General features: G+C 36.1%; 1 protein-coding gene across 2 annotated transcripts in view; it reads left to right on the forward strand.

Annotated features, from left to right (window-relative positions):
- Positions 1 to 2,675: 2,675 nt before the first annotated feature.
- The window catches only part of lg22h8orf34 (linkage group 22 C8orf34 homolog), an 88,686-nt gene continuing 71,141 nt past the window's right edge, over positions 2,676 to 20,220 (forward strand). For both annotated transcript variants that reach the window (XM_048175146.1, XM_048175147.1), the window contains exons 1-5: positions 2,676 to 2,835; positions 2,921 to 3,052; positions 7,192 to 7,320; positions 7,981 to 8,009; positions 8,638 to 8,801. In XM_048175146.1, coding sequence (XP_048031103.1) covers positions 2,694 to 2,835; positions 2,921 to 3,052; positions 7,192 to 7,320; positions 7,981 to 8,009; positions 8,638 to 8,801 — 596 coding nt within the window. In that variant the 5' untranslated portion in view covers positions 2,676 to 2,693. The remainder of the gene's footprint in view (positions 2,836 to 2,920; positions 3,053 to 7,191; positions 7,321 to 7,980; positions 8,010 to 8,637; positions 8,802 to 20,220) is intronic.

Here is a 20,220-nt window from a genome sequence, read left to right on the forward strand (position 1 = left end):
ATCTGTGTGTATTCTAACAGCACAGCTCTGTGACACAGTTAGCATAAAGTTAAATAAATTGTTTGATTTTTATTTAGCTATATGTATATATCACTTTTGATCAATTTAATGCGTCCTTGCCGAATAAAAGTTAGGTTAATGCTTAAAACAAAGGAACGGTTTAGTTAAACTGATCACAACTGAAATTACTTTAAGTTTGAAAGGTACAAGGTACTGCAGTATTCTTTGTATCCTGCACATTTTGGCAGATGTAGTAGATCACCTGGATGTTTTATGAATAAAAATGTACTTACAGTATTGCTGTAGTATGGGGTCACTGGATGTTATTCCAAACATTCTTTGACATAGATGGACAATGGCTGAAGGAAGGGTTTTGGAAATGTGGTCCACAAGTGCTTGTACTTTAAAGCTAGCCCTGAACTTGGCTTGCAGTCAGTTTGTCTATTAGAGAGGCTGAGATTGCCTCCCCCTGCCAATTTCCCCAGTCTGTCAGTATGATCGAGAGAACCTGTGTTTCTCCATCCTGATGATCCAAGAAAATCTACTGAGAAGCTTATTTCTGTGCAGGGATTGTGACCTAAATTTGAGTATGTCTCCAGGCTCTCCATCATACAGTATCTTATTTACTGTAAGTCCTTTTCTCACTGGCTGTGACTTCCAACCATATCATCGCCATGTTGACGTCTGTATTAAAGAGGTCAGTAAAGTAAGCAGGGAAAACCCTTTTCCGATAGCATCGAATGGTTTACGTTCTTGAAATGAGTTTGTGCTAATCCACACCGTGCTTTCCTGTTTACCACAAGGGCAATTACTCAAAGGGGAGCCTGGGGTAGTTAACACAGCCCTGCTCAATTTACTTCCTGCTAAACCCACAAATTACAGCTCTCTTTTATGTACCCCCTGTTGCTAAGTTAGTTTAATTACCCAACAAGGCTTATGTGTCGTAATTACTGCATTTATATTTACCATCTTGTTGATTTGTGATTGTCTGGCTTGTAACACAGAACTGATGCTTTGTTTTGTGGGACTACACTTAAAGCTTGTTTTTACATGCATGCCTTGAAATGAAATGCCTTCTTTTGTTTCTATAACTGAACATCATAATTGGACAAAATTACTTTTTCTTAAGGAGGGTAAATTTGTGTTTTACAAGCATGTTTCTGGTTTTAATCTCGTCTGAATCAAACACATTTGTGTTTTGTGTGTGTGTTGTATTAGGCCTATTGTGGTATATTAGGCCTATTTGTGTCATACATTTTTGATGGTGAAACCTCCAAATATGATGCTCCTTATGAGGGACCCTCTTTCTAAAATATGTCTAGACTAATGTGTGATATTATAGACATGTTTTTGTTTCAATTTAAAAAAATCAAATATAAATATTAAAGTATTTAATTATTAAAGTTAAAGTATTTAAATAAATATTAAAATGTTTAAATATTAAAGTATATTATAGTAATTTAATATACTTTAAAGGATTAGTTTCCTGATAATGTACTCACCCCCATGTCATCCAAGATGTTCATGTCTTTCTTTCTTCAGTCGAAAAGAAATTAAAGGTTTTGATGAAAACATTCGAGGGTTTTTCTCCATATAGTGGACTTCAATGGCCTCCAAATGGTTGAAGGTCAAAATTACAGTTTCAGTGCAGCTTCAAAGAGCTCTACACGATCCCAGACGAGGAATAAGGGTCTTATCTAGAGAAAGCATCACTCATTTTCTAAAATTTGTTTTTACATTTTATACATTTTATTCTTCAGATTTCCACCATTTTTTTGCATATTTGAACCCTTTCCAGCAGTGACTGAATGATTTTGAGATTCATCTTTTCACACTGAGGACAATTGAGGGACTCAAACACAACTATTAAAAAAGGTTCAAACATTCACTGATGCTCCAGAAAGAAACATGATGCATTAATAGACAGCACTACCATGAGCGATCGTTTCTCTAGATAAAACCCTTATTTCTCGTCTGACCTGAAAAGCACTGTTTTTTTCTTATGTTGTATTTATGTTGGCCTATTGAATGTTAAATGGATCAAATGCTCAATAGAATTACTTTAAGATGCAGCAATAAACTAGCTAGTAATACCCTAATGCATGCGTTTTTGAACTTTGCTGATTTAAAACATGATCAAAACACTATTTTAATGACAAAAGTTCAAACAAGAGAGCAAGTGACATATCATAACTGGCCAATAGTTGTTTGTTAATGCATCCCTAATATTCATAATATAGAGCATACTTTTTTAAGTTCAAATTCAAATGTAGTACCAGACAGTATGCGATTTCGGGCAAACTCTTGGCTTAGAAAACATATCCAAATAAGGCTTGATGCTTTTTAAATGTAATTTTGATGATGCCTACCAGCAATTTTTAATTTTTTTTTGTACATAAATCTCATTTTTAGTGTTGCACAATGAAGAGAGCTTTCATATTGCCAATTAGCCTCCAGCAATATCCTCCTGCATGCTATAGCTCATTTAATGCTCAATATCAGTGTGAGAATATTTCCCTGACCAATTACCTAATTAGTTTTCCTGATGCTGAAAGCTGGGCAACGCTGCTGATTCAGTTTGGGCACAACGCAAGCTGGCTTGACAATGTGCTACTTTAGCACAAGCTCTCTGGCATTTGCTCACATTTTGTATGTCTGTACTCTAAACACTCTTTGTTTGGCTCTGATAGGAGATGATGACCAAGCTGATAACTGAGACACCAGACCACCCCATTCCTTTCCTCATTGGCCATCTGCAAACCAAGCAGGAGAGCCCCGGCAGGATTCAGAGGACCCTGTCGGGGTCGGCTGCATTGTGGGCTGAGAGCTCCTCAGGTGGGTATAGTTCAGCATCCTTCAAGCTGTTTTGCACATAGTGAACATGAAGATCACTACCAGTTTTTTCCATCTCTCTCCATAGAATACAAAGGCACACGGCGGGACTCGAGGGGTAATGAAAAACCCTGGCAGATCCATCCCAAGAAGCCCAAGAAATCAAAGAGTGACCTGGCTGTGTCCAACATTTCCCCACCCTCTCCCGAGTCTAAATCATGTGAGTCCCGCTGCAATAGAGAAGCTAGCGTCATTACATCGGTTTTATGTGATTTGGTTGGCTGTTAATCTGAGATCAGCCATGCATTTTCAGAGATCAGAAATAGAGGAGACTGCCTGTACATTAGCGAACAATGATGACTTCTATCTTTAGATAGTGCTATTATGGAGGCCATCAGCATGAGCTCTGAGTTATACATATTGCTGAGGGAGCAACTCGTATCAGAGTCTTTAATAATTTAATATGATGCTCTGGTACTGACAGCGGTTCTATTTCTGCCTGAGTGGAGGCTGTTGGCCAGTTTTGGGGAAGTGGTTCGAAGGAAAATAGTGAATGTGCATAACCCCATTTCCAGCTGACTTACTTAGATGGTTTTCACATCAGTGAGTTTGTAAAACCTGTAATTGTGTTTGTACATTTGTTTTTGTACTTTAATACGGAGCCCCACACATGATATGCAGGGAAAAAATAGTAGGCTAAATCATGAGCACTATTTACTAATTCATTCTGTCGATGTACTAAATCGTCTGCATGATTTACTATTTCGTTCCCTTGATTTATAAATAATGCGCATGATTTATAAATCCAGGGAACGAAATAGTAAATTGTGCACACGATTTAGTAAATCGTGGGCATGTACTTTAATGTTCAACCAAAATTTAATTTCTTTATTCATTTATTCACCCTCATATCATTCCGAACATTTCTGCTCTTTTCCTTAAAACAAAAGTAATGGAAACACTGTCAAGATCCAAAATGGACAAAAAGAGGGAGGGAAAGGGCCCAAAATTAAATTGAGGAAAAGGCCCATAATTAAATAATTATTAATAAATTTTGTGCACTTTTGTGACACTTTGGTGAAGTCATTGTACATTTATATACGCAGTCTTATGCAGAAACCCTATAAAGCCTGCTGTATCATATTGGATAAGCACATTTCTAAGGCCTCTAAATTATCAACAGGATTAAAACTTTGCTGAAAAATCTCTTGTACACAATCTACTCCATGCCTTTTGTCGTCTGATTGATGGTTTATATTTTTTCTTACTTTTTTAGCAAGTAAAAGGCCTTTTAGTCTTATTCTTATTCAGGTCGTTTTGCTGTGAAATCTTTACTGATTATTTATAGAGTAAACATAAGAATAACTTTTATATTGTTTGCAATATTTCTAGATGAACACTTACTGGACTGAAACAACTTAGGTTTACTTGATTATCCTGACATTATTTTTGTTTAGAAAAATCATGTTAAAATATGAGTATTCAATACATTAGGCTTTTAAAGGGTTAGTTCACCCAAAAATGAAAATTTTGTCATTAATTTCTCACCTTCATGTCGTTCCATACCCGTAAGACCTTCGTTCATCTTCGGAACACAAATTAAGATATTTTTGGTATCTGAACCACACGTCATTGCACCTTTTGAGGTCCAGAAAAGTAGTAAAAACATGGTTAAATTAGACACCGTTACTACAGTGGTTTTACCTTAATGTTATGAAGCGACGAGAATACTTTTTGTGCGCAAAAAATGAAACAAAAATAACGACTTTATTCAACAATGTGAACCATTGTCATACGTAGTGAACTCAGTACACTGCTTCCTTGTTTACGTCCAAACGCCGACTTGTTATTGGCTGGCTTCTGTGTCAGTATCACATGCTTGTGTCGTGGTGATCACGTGTTCACCTTTGGCCAATACTGAGTCGGCGTTCAGACGTAAACACAGAGTTCACGATGTATGACAATGGTGCAAATAGTTGAAGAAAGTAGTTCTTTTGGTTCTGTTTTTTGAACACAAAAAGTATTCTCATCGCATTAAAGTTAACATTAAAGTTGAACCACTTTAGTCACGTTGTCTATTTTAACCATTTTTTTACTACTTTTCTGGACCTCAAAAGGTACAATGACATTGCTGCCTATGTGTGGTTCAGATACCCTCGGATTTCTTCAAAAAATATCTTAATTTGTGTTCTGAAGATGAACGAAGGTCTTACAGGTGTGGAACGACATGAGGGTGAGTATTTAATGACAGAAATTTCATTTTTGGGTGAACTAACCCTTTAACAAACAATTTTTTTTTTTTTGTACAACTCTCAATCATCATTGTATTGCATTGCATTTTATGTTTTGCTCATGTTATATTGATTTTTCTGACTATTACTTTATATGTAAGGCCATACAGCGTTAATAACCAAAAAGAAAAAGGTCATCTAAACTTCCTAAATTCCTTTTATTGAAGAAGAACCGTATTATTTCATTTAATATTTTATGCAGGTTTGTGTTTTTATAATGAGAATTTGGTTGTACATGTAAATGAGCTTCTTGTTGTCAAGTTTTGATGTTCGCAAGTGCATATGAGATTTGAGAGCTCCGGTAAATTTTGCTTCTTCTTTTGCATAGATTATTCATTTAACATCTTTCAAGTGCCAGCTACGTTTGAAAAATGTAGGCTTTTGGTTTCCAGGCAGTGATATTTTACATAATTAGTCCAGAGGTTACTCTGAAGCACATGCAATATAAACAAAGTGTAATTTACACATGGAAACACACTGCAATATGTATAGTAGCTCTCATTTTTATGCTCATACATAACATGGAAAAGAAATCTGTGCTTCCCAAGCAACAAATCACACAGGACACTTATGACTTTGACATGCATTTGTCATGATTCTAACATGGTTTTATGCTAATCAAGCTTATGCATATAAGCACAGTTCTTAAGAAACCAGAATACTTATTTCAGAACAGTCCAAATGATCTCCCAGATCATCATAACATTCACTAATTGGTTGTTCTGGGTATCCAGCGTCCAGCTTTAGTGCTGTGCCGCTTGATCGCAGAAGCTAATGAGCTGTTTTGTTCTGTTACCTGAAATAACCTGTACTGTCACTGTGTCATGGAGTTATACTATTTATCTAAAATGTTTTTGTGTGTGAGATGGAAATGCAACTCTTACTGCATGCCATATTATTGCTTGCGCACAGTATTTTTTTTCCACATAGTTAAAGCAATTAGAGAGGCTTGGGGAATGTGTTTTGGAGGTGGATGGGAAAACACCATGCACAAAAAACATTTGCAAAACATGCACTGCACTGAAAGCAAATGCCTCTGAGTCACAGCAGTAGCAAACACATTTAGCTTGATTTTGTGAGCAGTTTAAATTATTCAGTGTTACACTTTTTGCTGCAAGTGCTCTTAGTCAGATTCACAGAGATATTGCATATGTCTGAAAATCTGCTCACTTTTGGAATTTTTTATTTTATTTTTTGCACTGGCTATGCACAGCTTAAAAATAGTACCATTTACAGTAGTACTTTTTTTCGCAAACAGTTTTCAAGAGTCTATGGATGATGGATGAAGTAAAATTTCTTTAAATTGCTCAGCAGCTGCTCAAGTCTTGATAGTGACTACTACTGTTGAGAGACTCTTGTTTATTTGTGATGTGATTGTGTATTTTTGATGTGATTGTGTATATTTTTAGGCCTATTGTTTTCCTTAGGTGTTAATTTTACCAGGTTTTTTGGTAGTCACCAAACTCAGTACATTGTGTTAGTATATTGTTCTCATTAAGCCGGACAACTTTCTAATTTACAGTCATTAGCTCCGACCAACAGATATTTTGGTTTGAATGTGCATTTTTTTGAATAATCAGGCTGAGTTTTTATGTACTCCTCGTAGGGGCTTCATGAAATCGCCACCAAACAACTGGCGATGATGCTAAATTGCGAACGATTATAAGACATTTCGAACAGTGTTGCCATGGTGAGAGATTAAAGTAATGATAAAAAAGGGAAACAGGAATATCATGTAAAATCATTGTTGGATTTAAATTAAGTTAAGATTGTATGCTGCCTGCCATGCACAGGTTTCCTTAAGCCACCCGGGTGGCAGTGGCACCAGGGCTTGGGCCCGTCATCGCTGCTTGCAGCTATATTTGTTTTTGCTGTAAAGTCACACTGAATGGGGAAAAAACAGGGGTTTTCTTTATCTGATCGCATGCCTGGTAAAACACAAAGTTAAAATATTGTGCACAAAAATGACTCAGCTGTTACAGTACATTGTGAATTTAATGTTTGAACAGTACATGAGGGATGTTTGGCTTTCATTTTTTGAAAGCATTTTATTTGTCTTATGTTGCAGTGCCTCGTTCAATACTGCGTCCTACCTGGGACTGGAGGACTAAACCTGAGAGTCGAGACTTTAATGAGCTCAATCACATACTGCAGGAGAGCAAGAAGCTTGGCAAAGCGCTGGAGAATCTGTCCCGCAGTGAGTGAACCAACAACTATCCAGTGCAATACAGCAATGGAAGGCCAATTCACACTGCATGGACAGACACCAACAGACGGCAACAGACAACAGACCCCTGTCGGCATCTGTTGCCATCTCTTGGCTCTCGATTTCGCAGATTGAACATGTTGAACATGGTCTTGGAATGATTGAGAAGTGACGTACTGTAATCTGGTGACTGTTGGCGTTGGTCGGCATCTGTCAGTGCAGTGTGAATTGGCCTTTAAGGAATAAACTGAATATTGTAATTTGCTGTTGAAGCATTATTTATACTTAGCTTTTGGAATTTATACATTTATTATAAATATTTTAAAAACTCATTGTGTTGCAGCTAAAGGTTCTCAACTGGTGGGTTACTACCCCAAATGGAGTCTCAGTATCTCACAGCAGGAAGAAAACAGCCCAAAAGCAAATAATAAAATACTGTATAGCTAACTATAAATATACTAAAAAATAGGCTTATCAGCTACATAATAATAATTAAAAAAAATACTAAAACTTCAAGAAAATGCTTTCCAGACAACATTAAATGGCTTTCACTGTGTTGGGAGTCCTGAAAACCAGTTGAGAACCTCTAATTTAGAGTGTCCAATAAACTCATTTCTAATGGCATTGATCTGTGAATTATTTCTTTGCCAGGCATTGCTGTTTCTGATGACTTTGACCTGGTATGATGCTTATTATTTCTTTTTATCTAGTATGCTGTCTTGCAGTAATGGAAATTAAATATTGTAATGGATTTGTTTAGGAGATGAAAAAAAAAGAAGCTTAGTTTAATTGTAGTTTGTGTGAAGACTCAAATAGAAATAAAAAAAAAAAAAAAAAAAAAATGAAGAGAGAACCAAGCTAAAACATCTGCGTAGTCATATTTCGCTGAATACAGTACAGTTTTTAAACTTTAATAACCTGTGTGGTTTTGGCCATTTGCCCAGGCTTCCCTCTGTTCCCAATTTGGCTTTTAAATGAATATTAAAACATTTAGCTATTAATGCAAATGAATTTCTTCCTCTTCTACCATTATAGAGGACGTTTTCTCATGCTGATAAACTACGGCAAACGTGTAATGTCAAAGCTGAATTTTTATTACTGCTCACCATGCATGTCCTCCATTATTAAAATCTATTCACTGTAAAAATTACTAGCCACACATAATGAGTCATATTTCAACATCAGCCCTTTAATTATCACCTCTATAATTGATAACTTATTTGCATAACCACAAATTGTTTTATGTTTACGTCTCCGCCTATTCCTCTCTCCTTTTCTGCTCTTCACACATTGGCCTTCCTTTGAAAGGACCCTCGGACGTATAACTCCGCACTGAGGCCTCGGGTGGTGGGTGAGTGGGTGGGCCGTGAGGAGGAAGATTCTGACCCCCTTGCGGCTGAGATGCTTCAGCCCCCCATCCCAAGAGCCAAAACTGAGGGTTGGGCAAGCAAAGACAACAGTCCTGTTGGAAGGTGAGTGACACCTAAAAATTGATGGAGTAGATAACAAAACAACATCTGCAACCAAATTATACTAAACTCTTATGTTACGTAACCCCTATGACTTACTGGTGATACAGTATTTTTAGTAGGTGATACTTAGCAAACTGTCCAAGCTTCTCTTTTCCATACAAAAGAAATGAATGATGATCATTCTAATAAGAAAGGATCTAATTTTAAAAGCAAGATTTGCAGTGAATAACAATTAAAAGTTTATGTTTAAGCTATTATATTGGATTATTTTTATGATACTTTATGGTGGGTTTTTGTCCTTTTGGAGCTTGACAGCCCTTGGTCCCCATCCAGTTTCACTGAATTTAAAGGGTTAGTTCACCCAAAAATGAAAATTCTGTCATCATTTACTCACCCTCATGTTGTTCCAAACCCGTAAGACTTTTGTTCATCTTCGAAATACAAATAAAGATATTTTTATGAAATCTAAGCGATTTCTGTCCCTCCATTGACAGTCTACGCAACTACCACTTTGACTCTTCAAAAAGTTCAAAAAGAGATCATAAAACTAATCCATATGAATTGTGCAGTTTAGTCCAAATTTTCTGAAGAGACACGATTGCTTTATATGATGAACAGATTTGATTTAGAGAACCAATGAGGTTCATTCTAGTGTGTTACACAGCACGTTTGAGCTTCCGCAAGAACCAATGAGGTTTGTTCTTGCATGTGAAGCATGTATGGTTGAGCTTCTGTTTATGTTCACTAATCAATGTTTATATGTGAATAAAAGCCTAAATTCGATCTGTTCATCATATAAAGTGATTGTGTTTCTTCAGAAAAAAACCTAAACCATTCGATTCATATGGATTAGTTTTACGATCTCTTTATAAACTTTTTAAAGTGACAAAGTGGTAGTTGCGTAACAGTCAATGGAGGGACAGAAATCTCTCAGATTTAATTTAACAGATCTTAATTTGTGTTTTGAAGATGAACGAAAGTATTTCGGGTTTGGAATGACATGAGGGTGAGTAAATGATGACAATTTTTTTTTTTTCATGAACTAAATCTTTTAAGAGATTGAGCTAACCCTTTTGAGAGATGTATTTGTATAGCGACTTTTCCACCGAAATGACCTAGAACAATTTGTCCCAGTAATTTTTTTTGCGTTTCCATCGAGGTCTAAAGTACCATAAAGATTAAGTCCAGTGACGTAGGACTGTGCACAACTTTCCAGTTCTCACTGGATTTCGCCCTCTGCATTTAAGCTTAATAAAGCCTGAACCTTGTTGTCTGTCCATTAGTCATATTTTTTAAACTCCATTGTTGATTCGAATAGCAAACAACTCTTACTCTACACACCACAACAGACTTTTAAAAATGGCGTTTGAAATTAAATGCTGCGTGTCAACCAATCAAAATGCTGTGTGAACTCAACCAAGTCCCAAGTTCCACCCCCAAAAGTTCCTGAACTTTGAAAAAGTACTACCTCGTGAGCAGGGACTTTCTGAGGGGCAAATTTTTACCCGAAACTTTATTTAAACTTTAAGTTCCTGCTGTCGAAACACACCAATACCACCCCAAAGTTCCTAATTCCTGGGGAAAGTTTCTGTGGTGGAATTTTGCTTATAAATGTGTGTTTCTCTGCATTTTACTTGCTCTTTCCAAGTTGTTGTAAGAAAATATTATGATATCCCATCACAATCTTATTTGTTCAAGAAGATGAGGAAATTTATTTACATAAAAAAGTAGCATAATAATATGAGCCAGAGTTTAACAAAGCATATGTCATACTCCATAATGTACTTTCTCTAAATATCTCCATAAAGCTTTTGTCAGGTTTTTTAATCAAAGGATGCTGTAGCCTCCGGTAACCTCACATAAATCCCTCGAGGGAAGATGTTCTTTGAATGTTTACGCACAACACAGCTATATCTTTAAAACAGCAATTGCAGCTCCTCGACCCTTTAAAGACGTTACCAGGGTGATTTTAATTGGCAAGTGTTTGAGTGGAGGGCAGAGGCTGGCCGCAGAGAATGCGGCTAATTAGAAAGGATCAGATATTAAATAATAAATCATATTCAGAATCCGGCTGACAGAAAAGACTTCATTCCATTAAAATATTCTCTCACTTGATTACAGTAAATTATGGAGCTTCGGTCGATATTGCAGACGTCCCCAGTGTACATAGCTGTACAAAAGCTGCCAGAGACTTTCATTACAGAGAACGAAGGCAATGGGCTGCTGTGATCTCTAGCCTTTGTCCTCATCAATGTGAATGAATCATTACAAGAGTAAACACATTCTCCTCTAACATTGTTCTCCTACTGTTTATAACAGATATTTAGACATTTGAAGGTACGGCAGTTCATTATAGTTGATGCTAGATAATTTTGGTTTTTATAACAAAAGATTGAGTAGTGAATTATTTTTATTGAAAATACTGTATTTATTAAGACGTCATGAAGGGATAGGGTTAGGGTTAGGGTGGTATATGATTTGGTCTTTATGTAGCAATTGAGAAAATTAATCGAATAACATTCACTTTCGTTAACGGTTCTTTATTTGTGCTATTTATTCAACTGTAACTTTTGATTAATTTAATGTGTCCTTGTTGAATAAAAATATTATTTTCTTTAAAAAAATCTTACTGACCCCAAGCTTTTGAACGGAAGTTGTCATGTATCGTGAAGTACTAGTCTTGGAGTACTAGGGATATTTAAGTTTCAAAAGTTTGTTAACATGTAACATCAATGTATATAGTGTATATAATTTTCAAAGAGGCACTCCAACATGACCATAGAACAAATGACTCTTATGAAAATCATTCTTTTTAGTGAATCAAAAGCATTCTACATAACCAGTGTAGTCTGATTCCTGAAAAAATTACTCTTATGAACAAGTGTTTTTTTAGTGAATCAAAAACATACGGAGTGATCAGTGTACTTCTATTCCTGGGCAAAGGACTCTTATGAACTGAATGTTTTTCGTGAATCAAAGACATACAGCACAATCAGTGTAGCTAGACTCCTGAATGAATGACTCTTATGAGTTGGTTCATTTCAAGGCCATAATCATATCTTATACATTGGGGGGACCAATATTTTTATTTTTAATTTTATTTTTATTTTTATAAAGCACAAAGAAACAGAACAGTGAAGGAAATTAGGTCTAATTCTAGTTGGTAAATAATCATTTTGGAACTATTTGTAAATAATAGTGGTCTAGTGGTAGAATTTTTGTTTACTGTGTCAAAGGTTCTGGGTTCGAATCCGCCCTTGTATAGGTTTTTTTTTTATCCTCATTAAAATCAAAGATGTTCATCAGTGATTGTATATCAAGAGCTGGGACACATTTGTGTGCATTTTGTTTCGTGATTTCACCGGACAGGATAGTCTCCGCAATAGTCTTCGTCTGTGTGAAGAAGCCAAAAGAGAACGTAAACTCCGCCTACTTTGATTTGATTGGCCATCTCAATCATTTTGACATTGATGAGCGCTGAGGCAGACCAGACTAAAAATGATTTAAACTTTAAACTTTTAAACCTTTTTGTCATCCTAACATACAAAGTGCTGTGTAATGAAGTGCAGCAGAGCAGTGCAAGAATTTCAAATATTGGTGGGACAATTTTGGCCATTTCTAATTATTGAGGGAGAGACTCATCCCCCTCAATGTCTATGGTGGTTACGGCCCTGGTTCATTTTAATGACTAAACAAACAAACAAACAAACAAACAAACAAAAACATACAGCACAACCAGTGTCCGACTCCCAATCAAATGACTCTTATGATTCAGTTATTTTTTGATGAATAAAAAACATACAGCATGATCAGTGTACTTTGATTCCTAAGCAAATGTCTCTTATGAGCTGGTTCTTTTTAGTGATTAAAAAACATACAGCGCGACTAGTATAGTGTGACTCCCAAACTAATTACTCTTATGAACCATTTTATTTAGTGAATCAGAAACATAGAGCTCAAACAATGTAGTCCGATCTCTGAACGAATGACTCTTCTCAACCCGTTCTTTTTAGAGAATCAATCACATACAGCTAACATTTAATTGTGAGACTTAAGTTAGTGTAGTTACTGACTGGTTGTTCATATGACATTGCAGTTTTGGATTGCATTTAATATAAACGCATTATAATAACAGCCCTTGTTCAAACCTTGCTATGTCATTCAAGACATGAATCTGCAGATCTAAAACCCCGTGAGTAGGGGATACGAATCTTCCCAATAGCCCTGCACACGTGCTGAAACACAGCATGGCTGTTTTCAACACCTGTTCTGTAATTTGACATAGAGGAAGAAAACGGCAGCTGCTCTTTATAATGACCACCGCCTTCCCTCTTCTAGAACAAAATGCTGTTTTTTTCCCTTAAAACCTCACCCTAGAACAGCAAAGCTCTCCTTAGCTGTCAGTCTTCAGGGTGCTGCAGACAGACGGTGAAGGACGTCTGGGAGAGTGTTGAGGCTGCTGGGAAATTAGAGGAGGCAGAGGTGGATGCAGGAAAGGGTTATTGTGACTGATTTTGGAGATGATAAAGCCCCAGTGTGGCTTTATCCCATTCCTTTTACATACAGGCAACATTTTATAAAGCGTATAACCCCCTCGTTCTCTCTCTTTTCTCCCCTCCTCCCTTTCCGTTTCCATCGAACTCCTACGCTCCACGTCTCTTCTTTCCTTACATTCATAAACATCCCCATCAACCCACTCTCACTGCAGGGTTCCAGCTGAAGACATGCTCAGATGTACAGTATACTCAGCTGAGAGCGTTTGACACTTTAACGACCCTAATGTGCCTGCTTTAGTTTTGATTAAGGGCTGGTCGATCCTGGAACTGTTCTTGTGGTGACATCAGACATTTAGTGTTATAATGACCTTATTTGCAGCGGCTCCAGAATGATTAGTCATTTGGCAATTACAGCTCAGGTGACTGACTCAAGAAAAAAAAAAAAAAAAAAGAAAGACAGCAGAACTGAGCATGGATGATTTATAGGGATTTTGATTCATCTGAGTGTCTTTGCTCGTTTGATTCTATTTACCAAGAGGACTAGTTGAGATTCATTCAGTGACTTTTTTTTGTAGCTTACTGTACATCATTACACCAGTAGGTGGAAACCAGTATCTTTTTGAGTGTTTGTGAGTCATTCAGTATGTTTGCATGGACAACAATATTCCGATATTACAGTTTTTTTCAACTGCTTACACACAAAATCTTTACTTGTCACACAATTTCCTGACACTCAAACACCAGAACCACACACCAAATCTACAAAACCATGCACTAATTCTCGGCCTTCGATTCAGTTTTCAGTTTTATAAAACACTTTTTGCAAAACACAACACACAATTCTCTATGTAACACAATAAAATCAAACAGGAAGTATCTTGATTTCCTTTTTCAAACACAAACAGTTTGTTTCAGTCCAACTACACATGGTTGATGGTTGTGTTTCTTTTCTTTATACGTAATACTGTATTTACAACCACAAATGCTTATAGTAAAAAAATAAATAGTTTGGTTTCAATCTTGCTTTCGTGTTTACCATGAATTTTCAACAACTCTCTGCCAATTACTTTCAGTCTTGTACAGAAATGTACAGGAGCTCATGAAAGAAGAGCTTTAGGTTTTGAATAACTGTGTGATATATCCAAAAATAGAATATTATGGCAAAGATGATTGCAACGTAAGACAAATGTTTGCTTTTGAGATGTATTTGGGTCCCACTTTATATTAAGTGGGCTTAACTACTATGTACTTACATCAAAAAATAAGTACAATGTACTTATTGGGTTCATATTGAATTGCATAACACTTTTGCTGCTATTGAGGTGGGATATGGGTAAGGTTAGGGAAAGCTTTGATGGTATGGATAGGTTTAAGGGTTGGGGTAAGGTGTAAGGGATGGGTCAACAGAACAGTGTAATTATAAATGTAATTACAGAAATTAATTACAGATGTTATTACATGCAGGTGTTTTTAAAATATAAGTACAATGTAAAAACATGTACACAATAAGTGCATTTTATCAAATGATTAATTTAAATGTAAGTACATAGTAGTTAAGGCCACTTTATATAAAGTGGGATCCTTGGATTTGTGTGTAAAGTTTTGAAAAAAAAAGAGGCAAAGTTTTGAAAGCAGTTGAAAAAAACCTGTAACCTAATTAAGACAATACTCTAATTAAGAAACTGCCATGTAAACAGCAATTTCTGATTATCTTAATCTGGCTAAAGTCATACTCGAAGTAAATAAATCGAAGTGAGACGTGGAGTATTCCTATTTTAGTCGCATTATCGAAGTGCATTATAGACATGTACACACTTTAATCACACTATTAACGTTGCGTGGGAGTTTTCGCCGCATTTTGCGACAGGACACATACACACAAGCCAATGGTCAACCGTTTGACTGCAAACAAGAGAGCAAGCTTCAAGCAAGAAGGCACAAATCAAATTCCTCTCACCTCATCTCATCTGTCATCCAGTACCTCCGAGTTTGTCGTGGTGGCATGAATGAAATGTTTCCAAATGAAAGTACAGAGGAGGCCTGTTGCTGGAGAATTTGTATCCGCTGTCATGTATTTGCACGTATAGCATGACAAATAATTAACTGCACTTGAAGCTTTCTTAAAATTAAAAATGAAACACTCAAAACTATATATGGTAGGTACCCCAACAAAGACAAACTGTATGTTGATACGTGAAATTCTGGAGGGAACGTCGGACGGCGTGGCATGGGGATGTAATGACGTGCCAATTATCAATCTATGTTTTATAACATGTAAAATGGGAACATGAAGGCAATATTATAAAAGCAACTCATGTAAACACCTTAAAAGGGGGGGGGGGGGGTATATTGTATATATTCATGTATTTTGACTTATTTACACTGTTAAAGAGTTGGATTCTCATGCTAAACATGGCCAAAGTTTCAAAACACGAAATACTCTTAGAAATCCTCATGAGCTTAGTGGTCTTTTTTCGAGTATGTGCCTGTGTAACATCAGAATGGTCGGAATTCCGTGTACGGGCACTTCTCCCGGAAGAGCGCGCGCGCACACGTTGACCAGAGCGAGAAAGCAAGAGCACGCCCATCAACGCGCATTCGGTCATCGGCAGCGCTGCACATGTCACAGGACTTCATAAAATCAACAATGTCACCAAAGTGAGTTTTTGGTTGTGAGGGAAAGATAAACATGCTTCCCAAAGAACCCAGCGTTAAGTGGAGCTGAGAGTTTTGTGCTCACGCATTACATTGATGCGCCCTCGATATTTGTTATTAAAATAACCATAGAAACTGATAGTTGCAATCACTTTTTTATTGGTTAAAATGAATGGAGAATATCTCGTGTTTTTCCGTGGCTGCTCAAGCCCGCAGGTGGTGAGTAAAACTGCTTCAAATGTCTGTTTTGTTGGCAGTAGGCGCCTAAGTGCCTATAATGTAAACAACACAAACATAGTGAATTCATAAATTCATTATTCATCATTCACTATACGCTATATTCATTATAGTGATACAAAAGTTATCCAGAGATAATGCGATGGTGTATTGTGTTATTTAAATACATTTGTTTAGCTGACCATTGATAGCTTGCAGACGATTGCTAAGCAAAAGCTGCGCATGCTCGTCACTCTTTAGCTCCGCTCACACGGCACACCTCCAGGCGCTCGGCTGTTTTCAGAAAGACTCAGTACAGCGTATATATCTTTTATAAATATGATAAAACTAAAGACTTTTTGGAGATATGAAGGATGCACTACTACTCTATAGGTACTCAAGATTAACATGAGATTGGCAGAAACTTTGTGTGATACCCCCTCTTTAATCAAAATATTGTCTTACTCAGAATAAGTCAATAATTAGATTACTGCAGTCTGTGTAAACGTACTCATTGAATCATTTAATCAGTTAATGACCAAAGCACCATAAGAGCACTAAATTTAACTCTCGGAATCTACCAGAATTATCAGTGTCAATCCTAAAAAAAATATATTTTAAAATATTATGAATAGTATTTTTATTATAAATACCATCCTCTGACCCTAGACCAGTAACTCCTATTACTATGAGACCTATATGCAATAATATGAGAACTTTTTGACAGAACAGCCTGCTGATTTAACTCCTATATTACCAACTAAGACCCTATTTAGCAATTTCAAATCTAGGCATGATTAAAAATAAAAAATAAATATATTTATGTATGTATGTTTGTTTGTTTGTAGGGTAGCCTGCTTTAAGCCTTGGAGGAAATGTACGACAGACCGCCTTACGTATTCAACTTACGAAGAAAGTGTAACGCGGCTAACGCCTCTCGCAGTTCAAAACGCTTACGCTACGTCCTACGCCTTCCATATTCAACTTACGAAAAAAACATAACTGATGCGACGTAGATATTTTACTTTATAACTTGTTAAATATGAATATTTTTCTTACACAAATGCATCGCTTCGCTTTAGAAGGCCTTTATTACCCCCCTGGAGCCACGTGGAGTATGTTTATGATGGATGGAAGCACTTTCTACAGCTTTATACTCATTGCCCCCATTCACTGCCATTATAAAGCTTAGACACTTCAGGTTATTCATTAATTTAACTCCGATTGTGTTCATCAGAAAGACAAAAGTCATATACACCTAGGATGGCTTTTCATTTTAAAGCAAACTAATCCTTTAAAACCTGGTTACAGAAGATATATGTTTAGGAAAATTAGATTTTGCAGTCTTTGCTTCTCTTATGTAGATAAAGCAGGTAGCCATTATATATGCAAATACAAAAGAGGTGGCAGAGAGTTCACTGCTAATGAGCATTGTGTGTCAATGCCATCTGTAAAAGCTGCATCTACTAAACCACCAGCTGACCTACGATCAGTGAATCTGCGCACACCACACATCTGACTAATTACATAACACTTCTCAAATAATTCGTACTTGAAACACAGATTTGCTGTGTGTATTTTAAGACCTGAGGTTTCTGCCAGCAGCCAATAATGACATAGGTCATCCTCTTTATACTGACCTATATGCAGTGTTTTGTTTGGTTAACCTTTCCAGATCACCATCCATCTTTCCGCCATTCCTTTTAGATGGCCTTCACATTTACAGCCAGTTGCGGCCCTTGTGGTCTGTGTAATTTCAAGCTATTTACATCACGGTTATTCCATATTACTTCATTCTTAGTTTTGGTTTTGTGGTCTTGTTTTTCTTTTTTGGGGCAGTGAATGCTTTTGTGGATACAGTGTGTTCTGCCAGGTGGACGCTGTGGAGAGTTTCTCATCCCACAGGAACGCGGCAGCAGCACAACTTTAGTTTTGTCTAACAAGGCTTCACAGGGCCATACCAACCCATGCAAGGCTATAGACAGGCTTACATATTTTTAACTAACTGCATTCATCTGAAGCAATATGTACTTACTTACATTTTATTTTAGTAGCGCAGCCTCAGATTCATTGTTTGAAACAGTGTGATGATTTGAACCCTGGTCAGGCCCCATCTGAGAGACAAGCACTTCTGCGTGACAGGAACAGAAATTAGTAAATTGAATGTTTCCATTTATGCAGCGTGTTCGTAAATCATTATTTGTATTAGCTGTGCTTCACTGCACTCTGTTTATCATATTTCCCTTCACTAGAACAAGACACTTATTAAGCAAATTGTCAGGATTAATTAGGTCACTAATTCTACCTCTATGTAATTAAGCCAAACTGAGCTGGAGTTGTCATTACAGTAACAGTAACATTTGTATTTATTTGAAACACTGCCCGGTAGATGTACAGTACAGTCCAAAAGTTTGGAACCACTAAGATTTTTAATGTTTTTAAAAGAAGTTTCGTCTGCTCACCAAGGCTACATTTATTTAATTAAAAATACAGTAAAAAACAGTAATATTGTGAAATATTATTACAATTTAAAATAACTGTGTACTATTTGAATATATTTCACAAAGTAATTTATTCCTGTGATGGCAAAGCTGAATTTTCAGCATCATTACTCCAGTCTTCAGTGTCACATGATCCTTCAGAAATCATTCTAATATGCTGATCTGCTGCTCAAGAAACATTTAATGTGTACAATTGTACAAAATATTTGTGTACAATATTTTTTTTCAGGATTATTTGATGAATAGAAAGTTCAAAAGAACAGTGTTTATCTGAAATCTAATCTTTTGTAACATTATAAATGTCTTTACTGCCACTTTTGATTGATTTAATGCATCCTTGCTGAATAAAAGTATTCATTTCTTTAATTTCTTTAAAAAAAAAATAAAAATAAAAATTCTTACTGACCCCAAACTTTTGAACGGTAGTGTATAATGCTACAGAAGCTTTGTATTTCAGATAAATGCTGTTCTTTTGAACTTTCTATTCATCAAGGAATCCTGAAAAAAAAAAAGTACACAACTGTTTTCAACATTGAAAATAATCATAAATGTTTATTGAGCAGCAAATCAGCATATTAGAATGATTTCTGAAGGATCATGTGACACTGAAGACTGGAGTAACGATGCTGAAAATTCAGCTTTGCATCACAGGAATAAATTACTTTGTCAAATATATTTAAATAGTACACAGTTATTTTAAATTGTAATAATATTTCACAATATTACTGTTTTTTACTGTGTTTTTAATTAAATAAATGTAGCCTTGGTGAGCAGACGAAACTTCTTTTAAAAACATTAAAAATCTTAGTGGTTCCAAACTTTTGGACTGTACTATATGTTAGACTGAGATATTGTGTTCTGAATGCTATTGTGAAAATAATTTTATTCTTCGCTCATCTCATTTTTTTCCCCATCAACATGTCCTTTTAGCAGCTCCTTAGGTTTTAGGTCTATACAAAAGGTAAAAAAACTGGAACTTTGACATAAAATAAGTAAATATGAAAGATTTATTTAGATTTTTGAGTCACTAATCAAGCACACATGGCCTCTGCAATTCACAATTTCTCTCAAAATGGAGAAAAGAGAGGTGTCAGTCAACAAATGACAAAACAAAGTAACTTGCGTTACTTATTTGAAAATGTACCTCAGATATTTTATTGTAAATTTAAAAGGAATGCATTACTAGTTACTTGAAAAAGTAATATGATTATGTAACTCGTCACCCCCAAAACTGCTAATCATCTCATTCATTTGTATTGGAATAAATTGACTTTTAGATGCCACTGTATGCAGTATCATGGTCCTGAATGATTACCAATTTACCATATTCATATACCATGGTATTTACACAGTACACCAAGAACCTTAAAAATGTCAACAAAAACACTAGCTGTTTTTGAAGCTGTGTTTATTGAGCCATATTGCTTATGTAGGAATTTCAGATTCAAATCTGGCTTGTATTGCCTCAATCCCAGTCATCCCACTTCTCTACTGTGAAAAAGAGCAAAAAGCTTTGTTAACATGCAAGTGCAGAATACAGTCATAATGAAA

The sequence above is a fragment of the Megalobrama amblycephala genome, linkage group LG22 (genome assembly GCF_018812025.1).
Source record: "Megalobrama amblycephala isolate DHTTF-2021 linkage group LG22, ASM1881202v1, whole genome shotgun sequence".
Taxonomy (NCBI): Eukaryota; Metazoa; Chordata; class Actinopteri; order Cypriniformes; family Xenocyprididae; genus Megalobrama; species Megalobrama amblycephala.